Consider the following 22,071-nt stretch of genomic DNA (forward strand, 5'->3'; position numbering starts at 1 on the left):
CAATAAGATGCTAATAAGAAATCAGTCTACAGCTCTGCTCTGGTGTCTGTGTGCAGCTCTAAACATGAAGTACAAATGTAATTCTAGTACCCTGCCTTTTGAGTTTACTGTTGAAGAGAAATGGGATTAATAAACAATCTATAATTCAAACCTCTCGATTCTAAACACATTTAAATATCATTATCTCACCATTAAGAGTTGATGTTTACTACATCTTATTCCTAAACCCAGATTAAGCCGTATATCTAATTTAAGAAATAAGTAGCTGCTTAACAGGAACACTTTAAACTCCTACATGTATTTGACCCTCATAAGTGCAGAACTACCCGGCTCACATCAGCACCATTTGAGACCTGATTACGTTTCTGTCGGATGTTGGACGGCGCTTCTCGTCTCTAAGCTAATTGCTGGCGTTCCCTCGCTGCAGACGCACATTACAGCTGCTTGATTACCAGCGACTCCTCCGCTTTATTCCTTTAAGTGTGGAAGACGGAGAGGAGAAAGCCACAGACGCAAACATATGAAAGCGTGGGCGCCTCAGCCCGCGGGACGCTACTCCACTTCTCCTTGTTCCATCGCAGAGAGAAACTACGCCTATAAGTCGGCAACAAACAGGCTCATTAGGGCCGGAGAAACTGTTTATTTATGAATTTGGATTACCCCCCCCCCCCCCCCCCCACTAAGCCCTTGATACTTTAATTAGCTTCATCAGTCATCGTGATAATGCAGAATGTATCAGCGCGCCATTGTTAATTGTCTCCCTGCAGGCTGGTTGTTGTGCGACCTGTTTTGAACCCTGTGTGTTGAAGGTGTTTCATTTCCCGGACCTCCTCCTGTTTGTTGCCCCTAACAACCATCATTCTCCTCGGAAAACTAATGTAAACACATGGCTGCTGCAGAGAAGAGGAAACAGAGGGGCTTTTTGTCTAGACGCCATTACCAAGAGAGGGCGGTCATTTGGTTTTACCCATGCATCAAATAACCACATGATCAAATAAATCTCAATAAGATGCTAATAAGAAATCAGTCAACGGTTCTGCTCTGGTGTCTGTGAGCAGCTCTGACATGTGGGAAGGACGTTAATACATTTGAAGTATAAATGTAATTCTGGTACCCTGCCTCTGGAGTTTACTGTTGAAGAGAAATGGGATCTATTTAATAAACAATCTATAATTCAAACCTCTCGATTCGAAACACATTTAAATGTCGTTACCATTAAGAGCTGATGTTTACTACATCTTATTCCTAAACCCAGATTAAGCCGTACATCAACAGGGCGACTGTGGCTGGAGGGAGTGCGGTCATCTTTCACCCAGAAGGTTGTGAGTTCGATCCCTGCCCATGCAGTCAACATGTCGATGTATCCTTGGGAAAGATACTTAACCCTGAGTTGCTCCCGATGGCCAACGCTGTGTGAATGTTAGGTCCTAGAGTCAGGTGCACTGCTCTGTGTGAATGTTAGGTCCTAGAGTAAGGTGCACTGCTCTGTGTGAATGTTAGGTCCTAGAGTCAGGTGCACTGCTCTGTGTGAATGTTAGGTCCTAGAGTAAGGTGCACTGCTCTGTGTGAATGTTAGGTCCTAGAGTCAGGTGCACTGCTCTGTGTGAATGTTAGGTCCTAGAGTCAGGTGCACTGCTCTGTGTGAATGTTAGGTCCTAGAGCAAGGTGCACTGCTCTGTGTGAATGGGTGAATGACATGTAGCATGTAAAGCGCTTTGAGGGGTCGTAAAGACTGGATAACGCGCTATATAAGTACAGTCCATTTACGTCTAATTTAAGAAATAAGAAGCCGCTTAACAGGAAAACTTTAAACTCCTAAAAAACCAAGACACAGGAAGAAGAACAAACATCCTATTTCCTGAAAGTCTTTCAATCCAAAGACTGGATTTGTTGCCTTGTTGAAAGGAACATTTCCAATCGATGTTTCCTCAGGTTTATTGCCAGCCCTCAGGCCTTTCTAAGCTGCGTTAGTATAACCAGGGGAGGCTCTAATTCGATTTCCCCAAATAAACACCGGCCCATTTCAGCCAGCTCCCCAGATGGAAAAACTAATATTAGAGAGAGAACTCCGGGTCATCCAAGAAACCAAGAAACAACTTCACAGTCAGAGGCAGAAGTGCAAACTTTAAGCGACTCCATTGAACACACGACCGCGTCAACAAAATATACTTCAAAAAATGGTTTACTCAGATTTCATGCGTTTCAAATTGCAAATTGTCATATTCATATTCTGTCCAAACTGTAAAGTGCACTGAGGTAAATGTAAACTATGTGATATTAGGCTTTATAAATACACTTTGATTGATTGATTGATTGGTTGATTGATATGAGACTGTTTTGTATATTGTATAATTGTATATTTGTATTCGGGATTGTTGGAAACGTCATTTCGAACTCTCTGTCTGTACACACAACTGAAAGATTGACATTAAAGTTGACTTTGACTTTTTGACTTTGTATGAAGTAACCTCTCCCTTCAGCATGTACAGTACACCAGACAAGAAAACGATAAGATTAGTTTTTTCTTGGAATTAAAATACCACAGAAGCTCCTGTCTTCGGCCTCTTTCTTAAGTAATCCATAATATAGTATATGCAGTTCTTTTATTATAGGGGACACAACAGTTGGCCCCCAGTCACAGGCAGAAGCACAAACTTTAAGCAACTCAATTGAACAAATACAAATGCTTCAAAAACATATACTTGAAAGCTGGTTTATTCTGATTTGATGCGTTTGAAATTACACTTGTGTCTGTTTCTTTACCCAATCGTGTTTCAGCTGCAGAAAACACCTGCTCGGCCCTCGGGGACAAATAAAGTCATACAAGATCAATAAAGCTCCGCCTCGCCACCCTCACTACTATATGACCACTGCAGTCCAGATGTTGGGTATACGAGTCAGTAATTAAGAGCAATACCGTGTGATGGATCAGACAGAGGTAAATCACTTAATGCCAGAGAGAGATACAGCTGATGAAACTTTTTGATTGAATGATAAAGCTTTGAAAAAATCTACCCTGCCTATTCCTTCTCATACATTATGCCAACACTTCAATATTTGATCCCCATATATTCTCCATTTCTCACAGTTTCCCACAAAACAATTGTATTCTCGTCAGGGTGGAAAGCTTCTGAAACATTTATATCATCCTGGGGCTCAGTTTTACTCTTTAAAAGTCTCTCTGCAGGTTTCCAACACAGAGGAATAAAATCCTCCATACAGCACAACAAAGACCCCGTGGTGAGATGTCTGGAAAAGATATGAAGATCTTAACTGATTAGCTGATATGGGGTCTTTAAAGCGTGTACCGTTGATATGTGAGTATAGCAAACTGCTATAGTAGCTTTGAAGAGGCAATATTATCAGGAGGGGACTCTTTAAAGTAGAGACACTACATACTGATATACACCTGAACATCAGCAGGAGAGGACTCTTTAAAGTAGAGACACTACATACTGATATACACCTGAACATCAGCAGGAGAGGACTCTTTAAAGTAGAGACACTACATACTGATATACACCTGAACATCAGCAGGAGAGGACTCTTTAAAGTAGAGACACTACATACTGATATACACCTGAACATCAGCAGGAGAGGACTCTTTAAAGTAGAGACACTACATACTGATATACACCTGAACATCAGCAGGAGAGGACTCTTTAAAGTAGAGACACTACATACTGATATACACCTGAACATCAGCAGGAGAGGACTCTTTAAAGTAGAGACACTTCATACTGTGATACAGTACACCTGAAAATGAGCAGATGACGTCCTCTTTAATGGTTAAGAGTGATTTCTTGTTTTTGTTAAATGTATGTTCAACAAATTCCAAGAATCTCAATGCATTGTGACCTGACTGTAGCTCTCAGCTTAAAGCCGACTGGTTCATTATAGAATCTTTAATATGCTGCAGTAATACACAATTCAATTTATTTGTAAGACTCTTCAAAACATTGGGCTTTTCCAGTAGCTTTCACCGAAAAACAGGAGGAAACACACGGTTTGTTGTGGACTATTTTTATTGATTTAATAGTTGTGTTTCTCTGTGGAATAAAGGCAAAGATAAGGCTTTGTATGCAAGACAATACTTATTAGTCGGGTTATTCCTTGTTGGTTTGGGTTGTTCGTAGATGAAAAATAATGGAATATCACCAACATGTTCCTTATTTCAATTATTTCCTGCTAGTAATTGCTTAATTGTCAAGAGTGCTCAGAGATAAATAAATACAATTGGATAAGGTGTTTTGTTTGAATCTCACAAATTGAACAATTACTCACCAAATCTAAACTTTTCAAAAGCATTAAGCGGGATAAATAGCTTTGCTCAATTATTGGTTTATTTCTGTGCATCTTACTGCAGCAGCAGTTACACCAGGACACTGCTGCATCCATCCAACAGCACAGGACCCCCCTGAATCCAGTAAACATACATTTACCAAAGATGGTACCCCTGGGAAAGATGCAATGCTACTCTTTAAAATAGTCACTAAGGTCAAGAACGCTCGTAAAAGTCAACGCAGCGGACAATTCAACGTGTGTCCATCCAGCAGAACATCTCTGATATACTGTAAAGAGAGTAAGCATGCTCAGAGAAGTAATGAAAAGAGTATTTTCATTTACATGTGTCATGTTATATGAAGATAGCTTCTAAAAGCCCTGTTAAAATAATATGATCTCCTGATGGATCGGTTAATTCTGACTCAGGTGTTTTCAGGTTTTCTTTAAATCAAATGACCATGACTAAAGAGGGTTAGGGTTAGGGTTAGGAGTTGCATGAATCTGGTCTTTAAACCTAATGGTTTTTCTTACCCCTGCAAACCAAACCGTAAAATACCAAAGACTATCTGGTGAAAAGAGGAGCATCTAGCAGCTATAAAAACAGATTTTCCCAGGGGTTTGTGGAGCTGAAAGGAGAGTGAATCCCGTCTGCCCTCCGGTGGCCAACAAATCAATTATTGCAGCTTTAATGTTGGAACAAGTCATCTAATTGAATGTTGTATGACTGCATCATTTGGTAGCTTTTTGGACATTTACATCGGCATATTTAAACCTTAACTCGCAAGTATTTGTATGTTTGCACGTAGGTCTGTAAACAAGACCAACTGTTGTGTCCCCTATAACAAAATATCTGCATAGACTATATTATGGATTACTTAAGAAAGAGACCGGAGCTTCTGAGGTCATTTAAATCCAAGAAAAAACTGAATCTTTTAGTTTTCTTTTTTGGTGTACGTGCTGAAGTGAATTTCAAAGAGAGGTTACTTCATACAGTCTCATATATATCCTAATACTTTATAATTGAATCAAGTCTGAGTCAAAACCAAAAGAGATGGAGGGAATGGACTCAAGACCATAACAGGTCAACATGTCTTTCTTTCTTTTTTAACAAATCTTTTTATTTCATTATAGCGTTCAGTAATCGATGCCATTTCATTTACATTGTAATATCACAGTACCACACTCCCCTCTCCCTCCCTCCACCCGCACATGCCCACACAGGCAAAACCAAAACATGCTTATCAAGATAACTTCAACAACAGAGCCATGAAAATAAACATAGAAAGGAAAAAACTAAATAAAACAAAAAAAAAACACATCAAAGTAAAACAAACAAATAAGTAGGCCTGTCACGATAATTAATTGTGTTGGACGATAAACTTTTCTGGAAATTATTGCGATAAACGATAATATTGTCGGCACCGTTTTAAGACCATTTTAGACATAATGATAATATATAATAATAATTCAAGTACATCCTTTCAAACATAACTTTTTATTGAACATTCAACATTGCAAATGAAATGTGAAATAATATTAAAATATATAAATTATATATAATAAATAAAACAAATTAATTAAATTATAATTAATTAATTAAATCACACAACCAAAACAATAAATTAAATAGAGTCAGGCTGGAAAACAGAGCTCTCTCTATATATATATATATAAATAAATAAATATGAGCACACATTATCTCACAAGCAAAAAAAAACTCCTTAAAACAAGTCAAGTGTACAGTCCACTGTCAAAGACCCAGATGCCTCAACAGGCCATATCCAAATCTGTTTTTCTAAGTTTTCGAGCAAGGAACACCAACATGTTTGCATTGTCGGGCGGGGGCTCTCCATCTCCAGCTGCCGTGTTTGCTCCCAGCTGGGAAAACGGAATGGGGTGGTTGTGTTTTAGGTATAGTTTAAAATGCATGGTATTGCCTGCTTTTGTCGCTACCTTTTTTAAACCAATGCGACACACCGCCCGGCTCATTCAAGTCCGTAGGTTCGCCTCGTTGATTTGGTTTGAATCCAAAACACTGCCACACCGGAGAATCGAGATGTGTAGTTAGGTTTTGTAACCAATTCCATTTCACTTTAAATTCCCCGCGAGTAAGTCACACGTTGTCTCCCGCTTGTCGCTATATTATTAATTTGGCTGCTGCACGTGCACGCGGAGTGTCCTGACCTGGCTGTGTTTCAGCCCCGCCCCTCACAGCGCGCCTGGCAGCCACAGCGCTCCAGGCTAAAATGCTGGTCACATCTTTATGTAAACGGCAATTTATCGAGCTCAGAAAAGTTATCGAGTCCATTTTTATTTATCGTACGATAAGTCAATTTATCGATTATCGCGACAGGCCTACAAATAATTATACAATACAGTGGCAATGTAGACAATGACAACACCACAACTAGTATTTCCGGCCACAGAGTGCACCATTCCATCACTGGTCATATCTCAGATATATTTTCCAAGTGACAAAACAATGGCAACCACAGAGCTTGAAAAATGTGTCCACGATTATATTTTTCCAAAGTCATTTTCTCCAGAGGTAAAAAATGTGTTATCTGATCAATGAAAAGTTTAAATTGGAGGACGTTCATTCTTCCAGAGTAAAAGTATACATTTCTTGGCAAAATATGTTATTGTGATTAGTATTCTGTAATGTTTGGGGTTCAGTTTAAAGTTTGGCATTTAACAGGAAGAAACATGGATTTAGGCTGATTTCGACTTTTGTGAGAACATGAATCGAATCTCAGAAATGTTTCAAGAGATCACGATCCCAAAACAGATGCATAAATGTTCCTTCTTTTATTTTACATCTCGGACATTTTGGAGAGCTGTCTTTGGAAAACACGTCTATCTAATGCTAATCGTGGGTGATGCATGCAAACGAGTGGAAACACACTAGTTGTTGCAAACGTAAACAGCCGAGTTTGTTTCGGTTAATCTGCCGGGAGGTAAGTGATGTTTAAAGCTTTGAATGCAGATTTGTTTTTACTTCCTGCAGCAGAGCCACTTTGTTTACTTCCATAAATCAATATGATATTCTACTTCAGCAGGATCTCACAACGCGTAATGTGCTTCAGATGGCTCTACTGAATGCATTAAGATGTTTCCAGGCCAGTTTAATATGAGAGGAGGGGGGAGGGGGGGGGGGGGGGGGGGGGGACCACTGGGCCTCTTAACATTCATATTCAGAATGAGCTGAAGTTTTAATTCAGTTGTTTTTGTTTTATGCAGAACACAGCTATCCGTGAATGTAAAAGCAGCCGGTGTTTCAGAGACAAAGCAGAATAGTCAGCTGCAAATCTGGTTTGACCCCAAAAAATGTCAACAAAAGTTTTCTCTTTCTGGATTATTATAGTATCAGGTCGACCACTACAAAGGTCTGATTTTCAAGATGACGTCCAAGATGGCCGCAAATACCCTAACTTCTTAAGATGTATTTGAGTCATTTGGTTTCTTATGTTTTGGGGGCCTAGAAATCCATTGGACTTAATAATGTGTTTACATCATTTTCAAATCCAATATTTTGGTTCGCCAGTTCCTTAGACATGACTCCCTTATTTTTCAGTCAAGCAATTTTGGTGACTGATCCCATGTTTTGGTGATCTAAGAATCCAATTAGCATATTTCAATTGTGATTACAACTAGAAAGCAATGTCTTATAATCATATTGATGTTAAAGGTGACAGTAATTTAACAATACAATTGGACATTTCAGTTGTATTGGTCATAGCTGGCAGGAACCGATTGTCCATCCCCAATCCACTGGATTCATGTCACTCTCCTTTTCAATCCACACTATGATCTGGTAATAGATTTGAGGAAGGAAGCACCTAAAGACATCCTGCGTCCTAAAATACCCCCCATCATTTAGACAAGGCGGGCCCGTACCACATGTTTAATTACCCTTGACTGTTCACAGCTACATCATTAACATGTTTACATATTTCTCCAGCAGATGCAGACTGTGAAAAGGTCAGGGCATTGTCTCCAGGTTTTATACCTGCTACCCGCTAATAAAGAAGTTCATCTTCCCCCAGGGGTAATTTATAGAGAGCTGGAGGAGGGGTGCTAAGGACAGCTGATAGATAAATCAACTAAATGAACAAGGGGACTCACCTCGTGCTCGGTTAGACTTCAAGACTCTTCCATGGCGTCAATGTGGCTCTGAGCTCCAACAGGAGAATGAATTAGGGGCTATGGTTATATGTTATCTGTTACTCAGGGAACATGGAGGTCAGAGAATGTTCTGAGTTTATGTAGATGTGATTAACCCTTCACAAATATCTGGCTGGCCGTAAAGACTTGGTAGGAAATGTACAGTTTCTCTCGACCACTGGAAACATCAAAGCAAGCAAATGCAACAAAGTTCAAATCAAGGCCGTCTACGTGTCACAGCATACTTTTTCAAGATGCAAGATTCAAAGGTTTTAATGTCACATGCAGATAAGCTACAGTGTAGAAATGGCAATGAAAATCTTATGACCCGAGCTGCTCCAACGATGCAACATATTTATATAATAAAATACAAAAATACAAATAAGAAATAGTGCAAGAAGTTTTAGACTTGACTAAACTATACTGTCAGGAATCATGTTATTCTCTTAGCTTTTAGAGACTCATTGTTTGAACACAGCTCCAACCTTTTTCCCACTTCTGGCTCTAACAAAAAGTGTTAGTTGTTCTGACTCAGCACTAGCCGCATTGTAAACAATTAACGTTATTTGGGATCATTCCCAGCTAAGGCTATGGAATGGTTTAACTGTACCACATCCATCCTCTGTTAGTGGCAGGATCTACAAGCTGGCTAATAAATGTTAGCTATTTATCCATCAAACTAGATAGCTTACGATAACTATCTACTTTACAAGCTAGTTAGCTAACGTTCGTTATCTACTCAATATGCTAGCAAGCTAACCTTAGCAATGTCATTTAAAAGCTTGATAACAATATTAAAAGGCTGCGAGCTAATTGTATCTATAGGCCATAACTCGCTACGGTTAAATTGGTGGCTCCCTTCATTGAATTCACAAATGACTGAAAGCATCAATATTCCAACCCAGTCTCACGGCATTTCGTGTTAAAGTCACAAAATGTATCTATTGATTCGTGTTCACCAAAACGATTTCCCCATTTTTTACGTGTCACACAAAACGATTTGAAAAGCAATGTAAATAATAACAAATTAGAAGGAAAAACAGATGACAAAAAATAAAGATGTCAGTATTCTGAGGCTCTGAGCCATTTCTTTTTTCTCGCGGACGGCAAAAAAAACTCTGACATTATACAATTTAAAATAAAAGGGCTAGGCTTAGGGTAAGATATTGAAACAGAAAATGTTTTTATGAACCACAGCTTCTGGTCTTCCAAGACCCGACCGGACAAAAAGACGTGGTGCAGGTACGAAACATTCTACCAATAGAAATACATTGCTTTTAAAATCGTTCTGTGTGACACGAAAAAAATGGGGAAATCGTGTTGGTGAACACGAATCAATAGATTACATTTATTTCGTGATTATAACACGAAATGCCGTGAGACTGGGTTGAACATTCAATGGTAGGCTCATTCATAATGGTATTTTAAAGTGAAGATAAGAGGTAACAAAAAGAAAGTCACAGAAACGATCATGATGCATTCGTCTTATAAAGAACGCTAACAGATTCATGCTGTACTTAAATTAACCAAACAACAAAAGACCGCTGCAGGTAAATGTTAATGTCAACGTGGAATTGCTTACTAATGTACATTTAGATGAAGTCACTTAGATGGCAAACATTTAACTGAGAGTGATTTGTACTGAACACAATCAAGTAACGGCCCGTCCACACTACAGCTTCAAAAAAAGCTTGCCGGCGGGCGTGTCTGAAGCTCGAACAACAACCAATCAAATGAATCTCCCGCCCCTTACACACAAGCAGCGGTTTGATTGGCTAGAGCGTGTACTGGCATATGATTTGATTGGCTGACGCTTCCACCGAAAGCTTCAGAAGCTTCAAAAGCTGAACATTGCTCAACTTTTGCAGCCTGAAACGCCAGGAAAGCTCCGCTCTGCTACCCACAATTCAGTTCGGCGAAAAGCGAGGCAACGTGACGTCACCCCATTCAAAGTGAATGAGCAGATGCGTTGGAAACCGTTTTTGAAGCTGTCGAAGCTGTAGTGTGGACGGGCCGTAAGAACTGATTTTATGATTACCTCGGTTTTTGTTTACAGGTTCAGTTTGTTGGCTTGTTGGTTTGTTGGTTTGTTGGTTTGTTGGTTTGTTGGTCAGCATTACAGAAAAACTGGTAGCATGATTTTCAAGGAATGTGGAGGTAGCGTGTAAGATGTGCTAAAAGAGAACTCATTACATTTCCAAGTAGGTCCAACTCCCTCAGTGGATAATATTTTTCACAGATTTTAATATACTTATAGTGTGTCCTGTATTTCTTGGAAATTTGAAAATGCTAAGAAATATCATTGCCTTGAAAGTAAAGGGCATAACGACCCATCTCCTGCCAACATCTGTTCTTTAGTCATTTGAAAAGGCATGTGTTTTAGGACGTGTCGTATACCATCATTCATGCTTCAGATCTTTCTCTTGCAATATTTTATCTGTTTTATTTGTTCCATGTCCTATTTTCATGCTGCTCTGTTGGAGGAGCCTGACTTCAGTTTTTCATTGCCATATCTACACTGTAGCTAATGTGCACATGACAATAAAGCCTTCAATCTTGAATCTGAAGGCTTCAGATCCGACAGAACAGGTTTCTTTCTCACCCCTGCAGTCTTTAGTGAAAAAAACTCAGGTGACCAGGACACATTGTCTCTCTCATTCCACCGAGATGTGCCTAGAAAGCTTCAAAAGTATGAAGTAAGAGGCTAATTGGCACACAGGCGCGGTGTGAAAAATATCGTCAGTTGAAGGGAGCAAGCCAAATGGAGGATATGACCTCCATCAGCTGGTGGTTATAGGAGAATTTCCGGAGAGCTCTGCGTCTGCCAGCGAGCACAGGTGGAGCTGACATTAATTAAGAGGAAGTGGACAGTTTCCCTGAATCTGTCATGACTGCTCATCGGCTGCACGAATCCCAATCTGTCCACCTTTTCTCTCTCAAGGAAATATCTCTCCATCTATCTATCTATCTATCTAGATGGCAAAGGTATAAACACCCTTTACTCAAGCAGAAGTACAGATACTTGTGTTTAAAAATACTTCTTTACTCAAAGTCAAAGTAAAGAGGGCTTTGAAATGTACTTCAGTAAAAAGTACCCATAACTAGCAGCTGTTTTAAAGAGTACCTGACCTCCCTTTATATTAATAGAACAATAATGTCATTGTTAGCTAATGAATGTTTCCATGCTGAACAACGGCAACATGACAACGTTTTCATTGGTCCCTCTTCTTTAGAGAAGACCAGGAAGTGATGGATACACGGATCGTGTTCAAATCAATAGGCACGCAATGACTCTAAATAATAATGATCACGCCACCAAACACACATTCAGACTAAAGGAACCAGCCTGTTTGGGAAATGAGAGAAGTAGAAAGTACAGGTATTTGAGTTCAACATGTGAGAAGTAGAAAGTACAGGTATTTGAGTTCAACATGTAAGAAGTAGAAAGTACAGGTATTTGTGTTCAACATGTAAGAAGTAGAAAGTACAGGTATTTGAGTTCAACATGTAAGAAGTAGAAAGTACAGGTATTTGTGTTCAACATGTAAGAAGTAGAAAGTACAGGTATTTGTGTTCAACATGTAAGAAGTAGAAAGTACAGGTATTTGAGTTCAACATGTAAGAAGTAGAAAGTACAGGTATTTGAGTTCAACATGTAAGAAGTAGAAAGTACAGGTATTTGTGTTCAACATGTAAGAAGTAGAAAGTACAGGTATTTGTGTTCAACATGTAAGAAGTAGAAAGTACAGGTATTTGAGTTCAACATGTAAGAAGTAGAAAGTACAGGTATTTGTGTTCAACATGTAAGAAGTAAAAAGTACAGGTATTTGAGTTCAACATGTAAGAAGTAGAAAGTACAGGTATTTGAGTTCAACATGTAAGAAGTAGAAAGTACAGGTATTTGTGTTCAACATGTAAGAAGTAGAAAGTACAGGTATTTGTGTTCAACATGTGAGAAGTAGAAAGTACAGGTATTTGTGTTCAACATGTGAGAAGTAGAAAGTACAGGTATTTGTGTTCAACATGTAAGAAGTAGAAAGTACAGGTATTTGTGTTCAACATGTGAGAAGTAGAAAGTACAGGTATTTGAGTTCAACATGTAAGAAGTAGAAAGTACAGGTATTTGTGTTCAACATGTAAGAAGTAGAAAGTACAGGTATTTGTGTTCAACATGTAAGAAGTAGAAAGTACAGGTATTTGTGTTCAACATGTGAGAAGTAGAAAGTACAGGTATTTGTGTTCAACATGTAAGAAGTAGAAAGTACAGGTATTTGTGTTCAACATGTAAGAAGTAGAAAGTACAGGTATTTGTGTTCAACATGTAAGAAGTAGAAAGTACAGGTGTTTGTGTTCAACATGTGAGAAGTAGAAAGTACAGGTATTTGTTTTCAACATGTAAGAAGTAGAAAGTACAGGTATTTGTGTTCAACATGTAAGAAGTAGAAAGTACAGGTATTTGTTTTCAACATGTAAGAAGTAGAAAGTACAGGTATTTGTGTTCAACATGTAAGAAGTAGAAAGTACAGGTATTTGTGTTCAACATGTAAGAAGTAGAAAGTACAGGTATTTGTGTTCAACATGTGAGAAGTAGAAAGTACAGGTATTTGAGTTCAACATGTGAGAAGTAGAAAGTACAGGTATTTGTGTTCAACATGTAAGAAGTAGAAAGTACAGGTATTTGTGTTCAACATGTAAGAAGTAGAAAGTACAGGTATTTGTGTTCAACATGTAAGAAGTAGAAAGTACAGGTATTTGTGTTCAACATGTAAGAAGTAGAAAGTACAGGTATTTGTGTTCAACATGTGAGAAGTAGAAAGTACAGGTATTTGTGTTCAACATGTAAGAAGTAGAAAGTACAGGTATTTGTGTTCAACATGTGAGAAGTAGAAAGTACAGGTATTTGTGTTCAACATGTAAGGAGTAGAAAGTACAGGTATTTGAGTTCAACATGTAAGAAGTCAAAGTAAATAGTCGTCAGAAAAGTAAAGTACTGTTACCATAAAAATGTACTTAAGTACAGTAACAACGTATTTGTACTCCACTACTTCCCACCTCTATCTATATCTACAGTATCTCTCCATCTATCCGTTGTGAAGATGATGCAGCAAATCGTGATGCAGAGCCTCAACAGAGTTTTGATAAATGGCCGAGCTCTGAGTCAGACTCTAGTAATTGGCGACGGAGTCTCACTGCTTTTTATAATTTGTTTCCTCTTCCCGTTACCCGCTGACGGAGCTCTGGCTAAAGCGTGTTCACAGCTCTGAAATGTCTTAGTTAGTGTCAAATCTGGAGCAAACTTTGCCCCGGAATAACACTGTGGACACTTTCTCTTGCAGATTTGAGCCATATAACGCCCGAGGAGAGAACATAAACAGAGGCTGTGAGAGTTTGTTGGTGTTTCTTTGAGAACTCGGCTTGCACAGCATCTTAAGCTGCATGCTATCAAGAGACCGGCGATTTGATCAACCTGGATCTGAGCTCCTAACTTAGTCTTGCCTCAAAGCATCACCTCAGATTCAGCCTGCTGTTTTACACCAAAGTAACTTTAACAATCCAATGCCAGACGATTACTCTTGTGTAAAAAGTGGAGATGTTGACATGATGATGGAAACAGGATCAACTGTATAATGCAGGTGTGTGAGGGTAGAGATCTTGACATATTCATGAGAGCGTTTATCAACAAGGCCGTCCATCAGACATATGAATTATCACTCCTGTCCTTCAAAGCAAATGCATTAGGGTTGGACACATGGCTGTTCTCTTCCTGACAGTCAAAAACGTTTTATTTTAACCATGACTAAAACATTTCCCTAACCTTGACCCAGCATACGTTCAACTGTGAGAAAGATTGATGTTTTTTAAAGAGCTTAAACACTTAAGCTAAGCAGACTGTCGTGGCAGACTGTCATGTATAACTTGACTGACATCATCGCGGGCCACATTAGCATTATGTTTGCACTCAAAGGGCCGGTTGTAACTTTAAGACTATATAAATATACGTGTATAAATATTTTATATATATAAAAATATAACATTATTGCCTCTGTATTGGAATATTATCGGATAGGGTAATAACTTCATAATTAACTACGTCTGAAAGCAGAAGTCCAGGGCAAATAATTGCAAGTCTCTTCAGTGAGAATGTTTTGCCATGTTCTGTCTTCCATTTCCTATCCTGGTGTGTGTCTCCCGCCCTCATCAGCGTCAGCCCCGCCCCTGATTGTCCCCACCTGTGTCCTGTTATCCTTTGTTTAAATTCCCCTGTCTCCCATGTGTTATGTGTTCTTTGTCAGTTCGTCTTGTCTCTTGCCATGGTCAGGTCTATGCTCTCTGTGCTCTTGAAAGTTTTGTTCCGATTTCATTTTGTTCTCAATTGTTGTCCTCTCAACTTGGGATTTGATAGTGACCATTTTTTGTTCATCTTGCTGTATTTTGGAAAAATAAAGTATCTTACCAATACTTTACCTCTGTCTCCCGGGTCGTGCAATTGGGTCCTACAGTACATCCTAAGTGTCTGAGTTCGTAACAGAGAATGTCACAAAATGAGATGCATTGTGGGACATTTATGGGCAACGTACTTCTGCAATCAACCATATAATAAACGTATTTTATTCTTTACAAGCTCTTGCGAGCCGCATCAAATTAAGGATTTGAGTTTGACACCTCTGCTTTAAAGTGTCTTTGAGTTTCAAAAAAAGCGTTCTATAAATAAAATGCATTATTATTATTATACTGTTGTCAGACGCCTTGATAAGAGTACCGAACTACCCGGAGAGGAACAACAACTGCAGAAATGTCTCTCTCTTGGAATAATGTTATTTCTGAGCAGCACGGTGGCACAGCCTTCATCTCTGTCTTCTCACAGCGAAGACATCCGAACCCCCACGGCTGCATCCATCCCTCACATGTGATGTATGACATGATCCACTTTCAAGATCAGTTGGGATATTAAAGCCTTCCTGTGTTTCCCCATCCGAACACCCAGAAGCAGTACTTTTTGTTCTCATAAACGCTGAAAGATGAAAGCATCGGAGGCAGAGACGATGGCATAATTCCACACCTGAGCTTTCCAATAATCTGTATCCATGCATATTATCTGTCACGGGAGGTAAACCCCTGCAATCCTCCAGTGTCATAAAACTGATTTGATTTCCAACCGTGGTTTTTTTCACAGCTGAGTGATAGTGCAGATAGGAACGCTATATATAATGTACGACCGTGTTTATGTTTTCTTTCAAATGCTGGCATGATAGGGGGTTATCACTGCTGTGTCGTATTGCATGGCTTAAAGCACCACATGTGCAAATAGAGAGTCAAGGACAGACACATGGAAACACTTTATCTTGTGCTGTACAATGCAGATCATTGAAGCTGCCTCCTTCGAATAGTTTGTGTTTTCTGGTTCCCAAAGTAAAACAAAGATGTGAGGCTGTAGTTAAAGAATATCTTTGTGTTGGAAGCAGAAAGTATTTTAAGGTCAGATCTGAATCAGAGGCATTTCTGGGTGATTCAAAGTGGTCTGAATAGGGAACATAAATCACACGTACCCCGAGGAGGCTTCATTACCTTGGAAATAAAGCTTTTAGCGCTGATTGCACTCGGTAGCCTCGCTTCGCTCCCACAGCCACACATAACACCTCTGAAACCAGCCCGCTTCGTCCTTGTTCTGCTTACCATGAGAACACAATCTTAAAAATGTAATGGAAGAACAATGCAAGTGTTTTTTTTCTCGAGCGTCTCTCAGCTAGTGCCTGGTTTAAAATTCACACCGGGTTCTCTTTTTTTCGCAGAGTCATTTCTCAAATGCCCTGAAGAGTGGTGCCGCGATAACAGATGTGATTCACAGTCTGCGTTTGTACACGGGATGGAAAACAGCAAAAAGAAGGCAGGAAGGTGAAGGCAGTATTAAAACTCTCATGTCTTTCTCTCCCTCTCTCCTTCAGTCCAGCCTCCCACTTCAAAATGGGCAGGCGATTGCTGACGTCTGTGCTCTCAGGAACGTATCAGAGTTGTCTCAACAGCTACAAATCAATCTGAGTCCGGACAGCCTCTGCAATGCAGACACAAAGCTCCGCCTGGCCAGAGGGAAACAAAAGGGAACGGAGCTGTTTGTGTATTCATCTTCACTAACAACACCACACTTATCGGAAGGGCTTTTTGAACCACCAGCTATGGGAGAACGTTTGCCCAAATTGTGCATGAGCATGTGGTTTTTGAGATTTCTAAGGTTATTCAATTAGTGTCCAAGAATAAAAGGATTTCATAATGTTAAAAATGCTGCTTTTTACATTTTAATAACCATTGAAAAGTGGATTTACGGTATGACAGAGCTGCCAACATACACGATTTTGGCGTAGCAGATACGATTTCCAGGCCCTAATTACGCCGCTACGCTTGACTTGAATATCCTACGCATTACCTAACAAATCGAAAAATGAATCGGTGAGCTGGCAGCCTCGTGCATGTGTTGACATCCAACCAGCACTAAAGCTCACATATAAGCCGTTTTATGATTCGTCCCTTGCGTTGGCAAAGAGCCAATAGGATCGGCTGTACTTCTTTTTTGTAATGCCCTCACTACTGTTACCAGGATGCTATGCTGTTTTGGCTCCCGCTGTTGATGAAGAATTCTATTCATGTAGACCAGTGCCGTGCGGTGAGGTTCGTAGCTGGCTTTCAGAGTCAGATAGGCCTATGTGAAAAATATGTGAAGTCAATAGAGTATATTAAAACATACCCGTACTTTTTGGACTATAAGCCGCGCCTTTTTTCCCATTTTTCGACGCTGCGGCTTATGTAACGGTGCGGCTAATCTATGGATTTTTACAGCTAACGGCCAACACCTTTAACTCTATGGGCTCTATGGCCGGTCCGCGGACCCCCACCTTTAAGCGGCGGGTTCCAGCAGGAAAAGCTGGAGGTCGGAAAAGAGTGAGACAGGTAGCGCGCAAAAGTAAAAGTGGAACCGAGAGTGGTACGAGAGACAGAACGAGAGCAAGACAGACAGACATTACGAGAGCGAGACAGTTTGTCCCCGTACCACTGGTTGAAAACCGCTGCTCTAGATCACTGCCGGTACGTGCGCTGGGAGCGCACCGTTTAATTTTGAAAGTTGAAAAGTTTGTGTGTCTGAAACACTATGTGATACAGTACAGTTTACACAGCACAGTACATGTTCTGTAGCTACTATTGCAATAAATGCTAACACTTGAATACGTTATGCAAATATGCAACTTGTTTGTTGAAATGTTAATAAATGGGAGCTTCCTCAAACAGCCATCTCTTTCCCGACAATCCCCTCTGTGCACGAACCCTTACATATGGTAATTAAACATTAAAACACCTGCGGCAGATTCATCGGGGTAAATCATTATGGTTACATACTGTTACATATATATATCGGGGTAAAACCATCAAGCATCTTTGTAACAGAGCAGGGAGGCATTATACAGGAGGGGATATTTCCTCACTAGCATCTTTGTTACAGAGCAGGGAGGCATTATACAGGAGGTGCTAATTTCTCACTAGCTCCGCTAGCCTTTCTCTTAAATTCAACGGCGCGTGCCGTCTAACATAGACAATCACACTGTGACTGGTCGATCGAGTTATCTTCTGTCCCGTCGTATGAAACAAGCATTTTAGCTCAAGCAATGATCTCAGTAAATCGGGACGTGAAGTGATTAATGGAGTCTAGTGTCCAGGCTTTCGCACGCCCTCCTCATTGAGACAGAGATAGCCTACTGTTTGCCTCCCCTCTGCTTTTTCACCGCGGGTTTATGTCAGATCAGCAAGACTACAACACATAGGCCTACCTAAAATACATTACCTACTCAATGGATAGAAAGGACATAATACGAGTGTCTACAAACATTTCACAGACAATGAGAGAAAAAGGCATGCGTTTAATCCAGTTTGTGAGGGATTGCTCAATCTGACGTGAGGCGCCGCTCTTTGCTGCCTTACCCCGCTTGTCTCCTCTCTGTTTGAACCATAGACTGGTTTGAACAGGTCACGAGCAAATTCAGCTATTTTGGTTATAAAATTATTTAAGATAATTGGAATCATACAAAAATTACATTTATAGCACAGATAAGTAGAAAATATTAATATCTGTTTTATTTCATTATATAATTTAACATATGTGTTGTGTTTTTATTATCTTAATTTCTAATGGACCAATGATAATTCGTGAATACACTATGCCCGCGAAATCGCGGAGCGAGCTGTCAGTTGAAGTCTATCAAAAATGGATGGTGAACGTACTTGTCCTCCGCCGAAAAAGCGGCGAATTTCTGAACAGCGCTTCAAGCTAGAATATAACGCAGAATGGCCGACCATCACCCGGTCGAAGCTGGACGACTTCCACGCTTACTGTATGTTGTGTAAGGCAGATTTTAGCGTGAGGCATGGGGGCCGACACGACGTTGAAAAGCACACCAGGACTGCTAAACACACGTCATACAAGGCGGCAGTGGAAGCTACAAGGCCCATCGCGGGCTTCTTTACGGTTGACAGTGACACCAGTGTCATAAATGCCGAAGTGCTCGCTGTGGACTTTCTGGTGGAACACAACATCCCGATCGCGGTGGCCGACCACATCGGGCCACTGGTGAAAAAGATGTTTCCGGACTCGAAAATCGCTGGTAAGGCTCAAATGACAAATAGCCTCAATTCATCTCAAGCATTCATAGGCATAGATTTATATCTGTATACTGTCACAATACACTCTACAATCTGTACAGACTAGCCTATATAAAACAGTTACAGTACTGCCCTGGTTGATAATCTGATTTAAATCTTGCAAATTAATGATTGCTAATTTATACTGATACTGTATCATTCTGATAAACATTTTTCATTTTATGTAAAGGTGAAAAAAAAATAGCCTAGGCCAACTTACTCTACAGAGGATTAATATCATGATTGTAATTCTGCAATTCTGTGTAATCTAGAGTATAATCATGATAATACAATTCAATATTTTTGTGATTGCAATTGCAGGAAAGTATGGGTCTGGTCGCACAAAGAGCAGCGCCATTGTTGGAGCCCTTGCCAAGGAGGATGCGTCTGTGATCACGGAGGCAATGAGGACAGCTCCATACTCCCTAGCCACGGATGGGAGCACTGACTATGGAGACTGTAAGCTGTATCCTCTTGTTGTGAAGTACTTTGATCGAGGACTTGGGCGTGTTCTGACAGTACTGCTATCTTTGCCAGAGTGTCATGAGGCATCTACTGGGCAGAACATATTCAAACTCATTGACAATGAACTTGAGAAACGTAGCATATCCTGGGACAACTGCATGAGTTTTGGGGCAGATAATGCCATGGTGATGCAGGGACTCAAAGCTGGCACGGCAGGCTACATCAACAAAAAAAACAGTGCAGTATATGTGCTGGGATGCCCGTGCCATCTAATTCATCTAGCTGCAGAAAAAGCTGCTGCTCAGCTTCCAGTGTCCATTGAAGAGCTGCTGGTGGACATATACTTCTACCTAGACAAATCCAGCAAGAGGAAACAGGGACTGAAGAAATTTCAGGATCTGTGTGGAGTGGAAATGAGAAAGATTGTTAAACATGTAAGTACGAGGTGGCTCTCTTTAGATAAATGCATCGCCAGGTTGTTGCAGCAGTGGCCTGCATTGCTGCAATACTTTGAGTCAGAACAGTCTGGGCACAGCAGCAAGAACAAATCCACGCAGAGCAGCAGCAAGGACAAGACCACGCAGAGCAGCAGCAAGGACAAGACCACTCACAGTGTTAGCAAGGACAAGTCCACGCAGAGCAGCAGCAAGGACAAGTCCACCCACAGTGTTAGCAAGGACACATCAACCCACAGTAACGGCAGCAAGGACAATTCTCAGTTTGATTTGGCAGGCTATCTCTTTCGCCAACAAAACCTAGCCAAATTCAGTCAGGGAAAGAAAACACCAGCAGCTGCAACCACACAGCCCAAGACTGCAACGGCAAAGCCCAACACATCTAGCGCTGCACCCACTCGGCCCAAGACATCTAGCACTGCACCCACTCAGCCCAAGACATCTAGCACTGCACCCACTCAGCCCAAGACATCTAGCACTGCACCCACTCAGCCCAAGACATCTAGCACTGCACCCACTCAGCCCAAGACATCTAGCACTGCACCCACTCAGCCCAAGACAGGGGCACAACAGAGAGTGCAGAGGGCATGTCAACATCTGCAGGACCCAACATTCCATCTTTACTGCTACTTTCTGAGTGCGGTCCTGCCGATATTTGATGAGGCCAACACTCTGCTGCAGCTAGACAAACCCTGCATACAAGTACTACACAGGACTTTGACCACACAGCTGAAGAATCTCTTGAACCGATTTGTGAAGCCTCAGGTGATTAATGCAGCTGCTAAGGTTCACCAGGTACCATTTAGGGAACCAAGCAACCAGAAGAGCAATGAGACCTTGTTCATTGGGCAAAACACCAGAGACTTCATAGCAGATCACCCTGAGCTTGAGGAGCTGCAGCTGGCCCAGGTCTTCAGCGCTGTGCGGGCATTCTACATGAAGGCTGTTGAGTACATGGTGAAGAAGTTTCCCTATGATGACCCAGTGTTACGGAATGCTTCTGTGGCTGACATGTCTGCACGGGACAGCGCAGAGTTCAATTCTGTGAGGTACTTCACAGGCAGATTCCCCTGCTTGAAGATGAATGCTGAGGAGATGGACAAGCTTGAGGGTCAATTCATGACCTACCAAACCGATGCTCTGCCAGAAAGCATCACCAGCTGTGACAGACCAGACACACAGTGGCACCTGATGAGTCAGCTGAAGGATGGAAATGGCCATCTCAAGTACCCTTTACTCTGCAAGGTAATGCTGGCTATCCTCTGCATCTTCCATTCCAATGCAGACTGCGAACGCATCTTCAGTCTTGTCACAAAAAACAGAACGGAGTTCAGACCTAGTATGGGAATGGAGACCCTGAGTAACCTCATTACCCACAAACAATTCATGGTGGCAAAGGGGTCTGTCTGCTACAAGCAGGCGTACTCCAAGACAACTCTTGCCAAGGCCAAGTCAGCAACCTATGACCATCTAAAGTGAGAGGTTGATCAGATGGTCATGTCACAGCCAAAGGTTCCCTTGAGTTGAACTCTGTTCTAAAAAAGGCTGTGTACAGGTTTTTCATGTGTTATTGTTCAGTATTGTTTCATGATGAATTCTGTTCGGTTAATAAAAATATTTTTTTGTGTATGTTGGTGTTTAATTGTGTGCAACAGTACAGGGAAAAGGAGAAATTATACACAAAAAATTTACTTTGCAGAAAAACATGTCCTAATATGACCTAGATTGCATCTCAGAGCATGTAAAGTCTCTGGCTTCTGATAAGATAAGATAAGATAACTTTTATTAATCCTGTAAGGGAATTGCACATGTTATAGCAGCAGGGTGATAGGAAAAGGAATAGGGAACTATATATACATACAATTTACAGTAAAATAGAAACAGTTGAATACAAAAGATAAATAGAAATAAGTAAAGTAAAAATGAAATAAGGGGGCATTCTGGGGGCTTCGGCGGACCTCGGACCCCCCGCCGGAAAAAAAATTGCCTTCCTCCGCTCGGCATGCTACTACTTTCTATAACA

General features: G+C 40.7%; 1 protein-coding gene across 1 annotated transcript; it reads left to right on the top strand.

Annotated features, from left to right (window-relative positions):
* The first annotated feature begins 16,789 nt into the window (after nucleotides 1-16,789).
* Nucleotides 16,790-21,677, top strand: LOC307027008 (uncharacterized protein). The gene is made up of 2 exons (XM_079695185.1): nucleotides 16,790-19,091; nucleotides 19,450-21,677. The coding sequence occupies exons 1-2, from the start codon at nucleotides 18,695-18,697 to the stop codon at nucleotides 21,525-21,527; spliced, it is 2,475 nt and encodes an 824-aa protein (XP_079551311.1). The 5' UTR covers nucleotides 16,790-18,694; the 3' UTR covers nucleotides 21,528-21,677.
* Nucleotides 21,678-22,071: the final 394 nt, after the last annotated feature.

Source organism: Notothenia rossii (genome assembly GCF_949606895.1).
Source record: "Notothenia rossii genome assembly, contig: scaffold_124, whole genome shotgun sequence".
Classification (NCBI taxonomy): domain Eukaryota; kingdom Metazoa; phylum Chordata; class Actinopteri; order Perciformes; family Nototheniidae; genus Notothenia; species Notothenia rossii.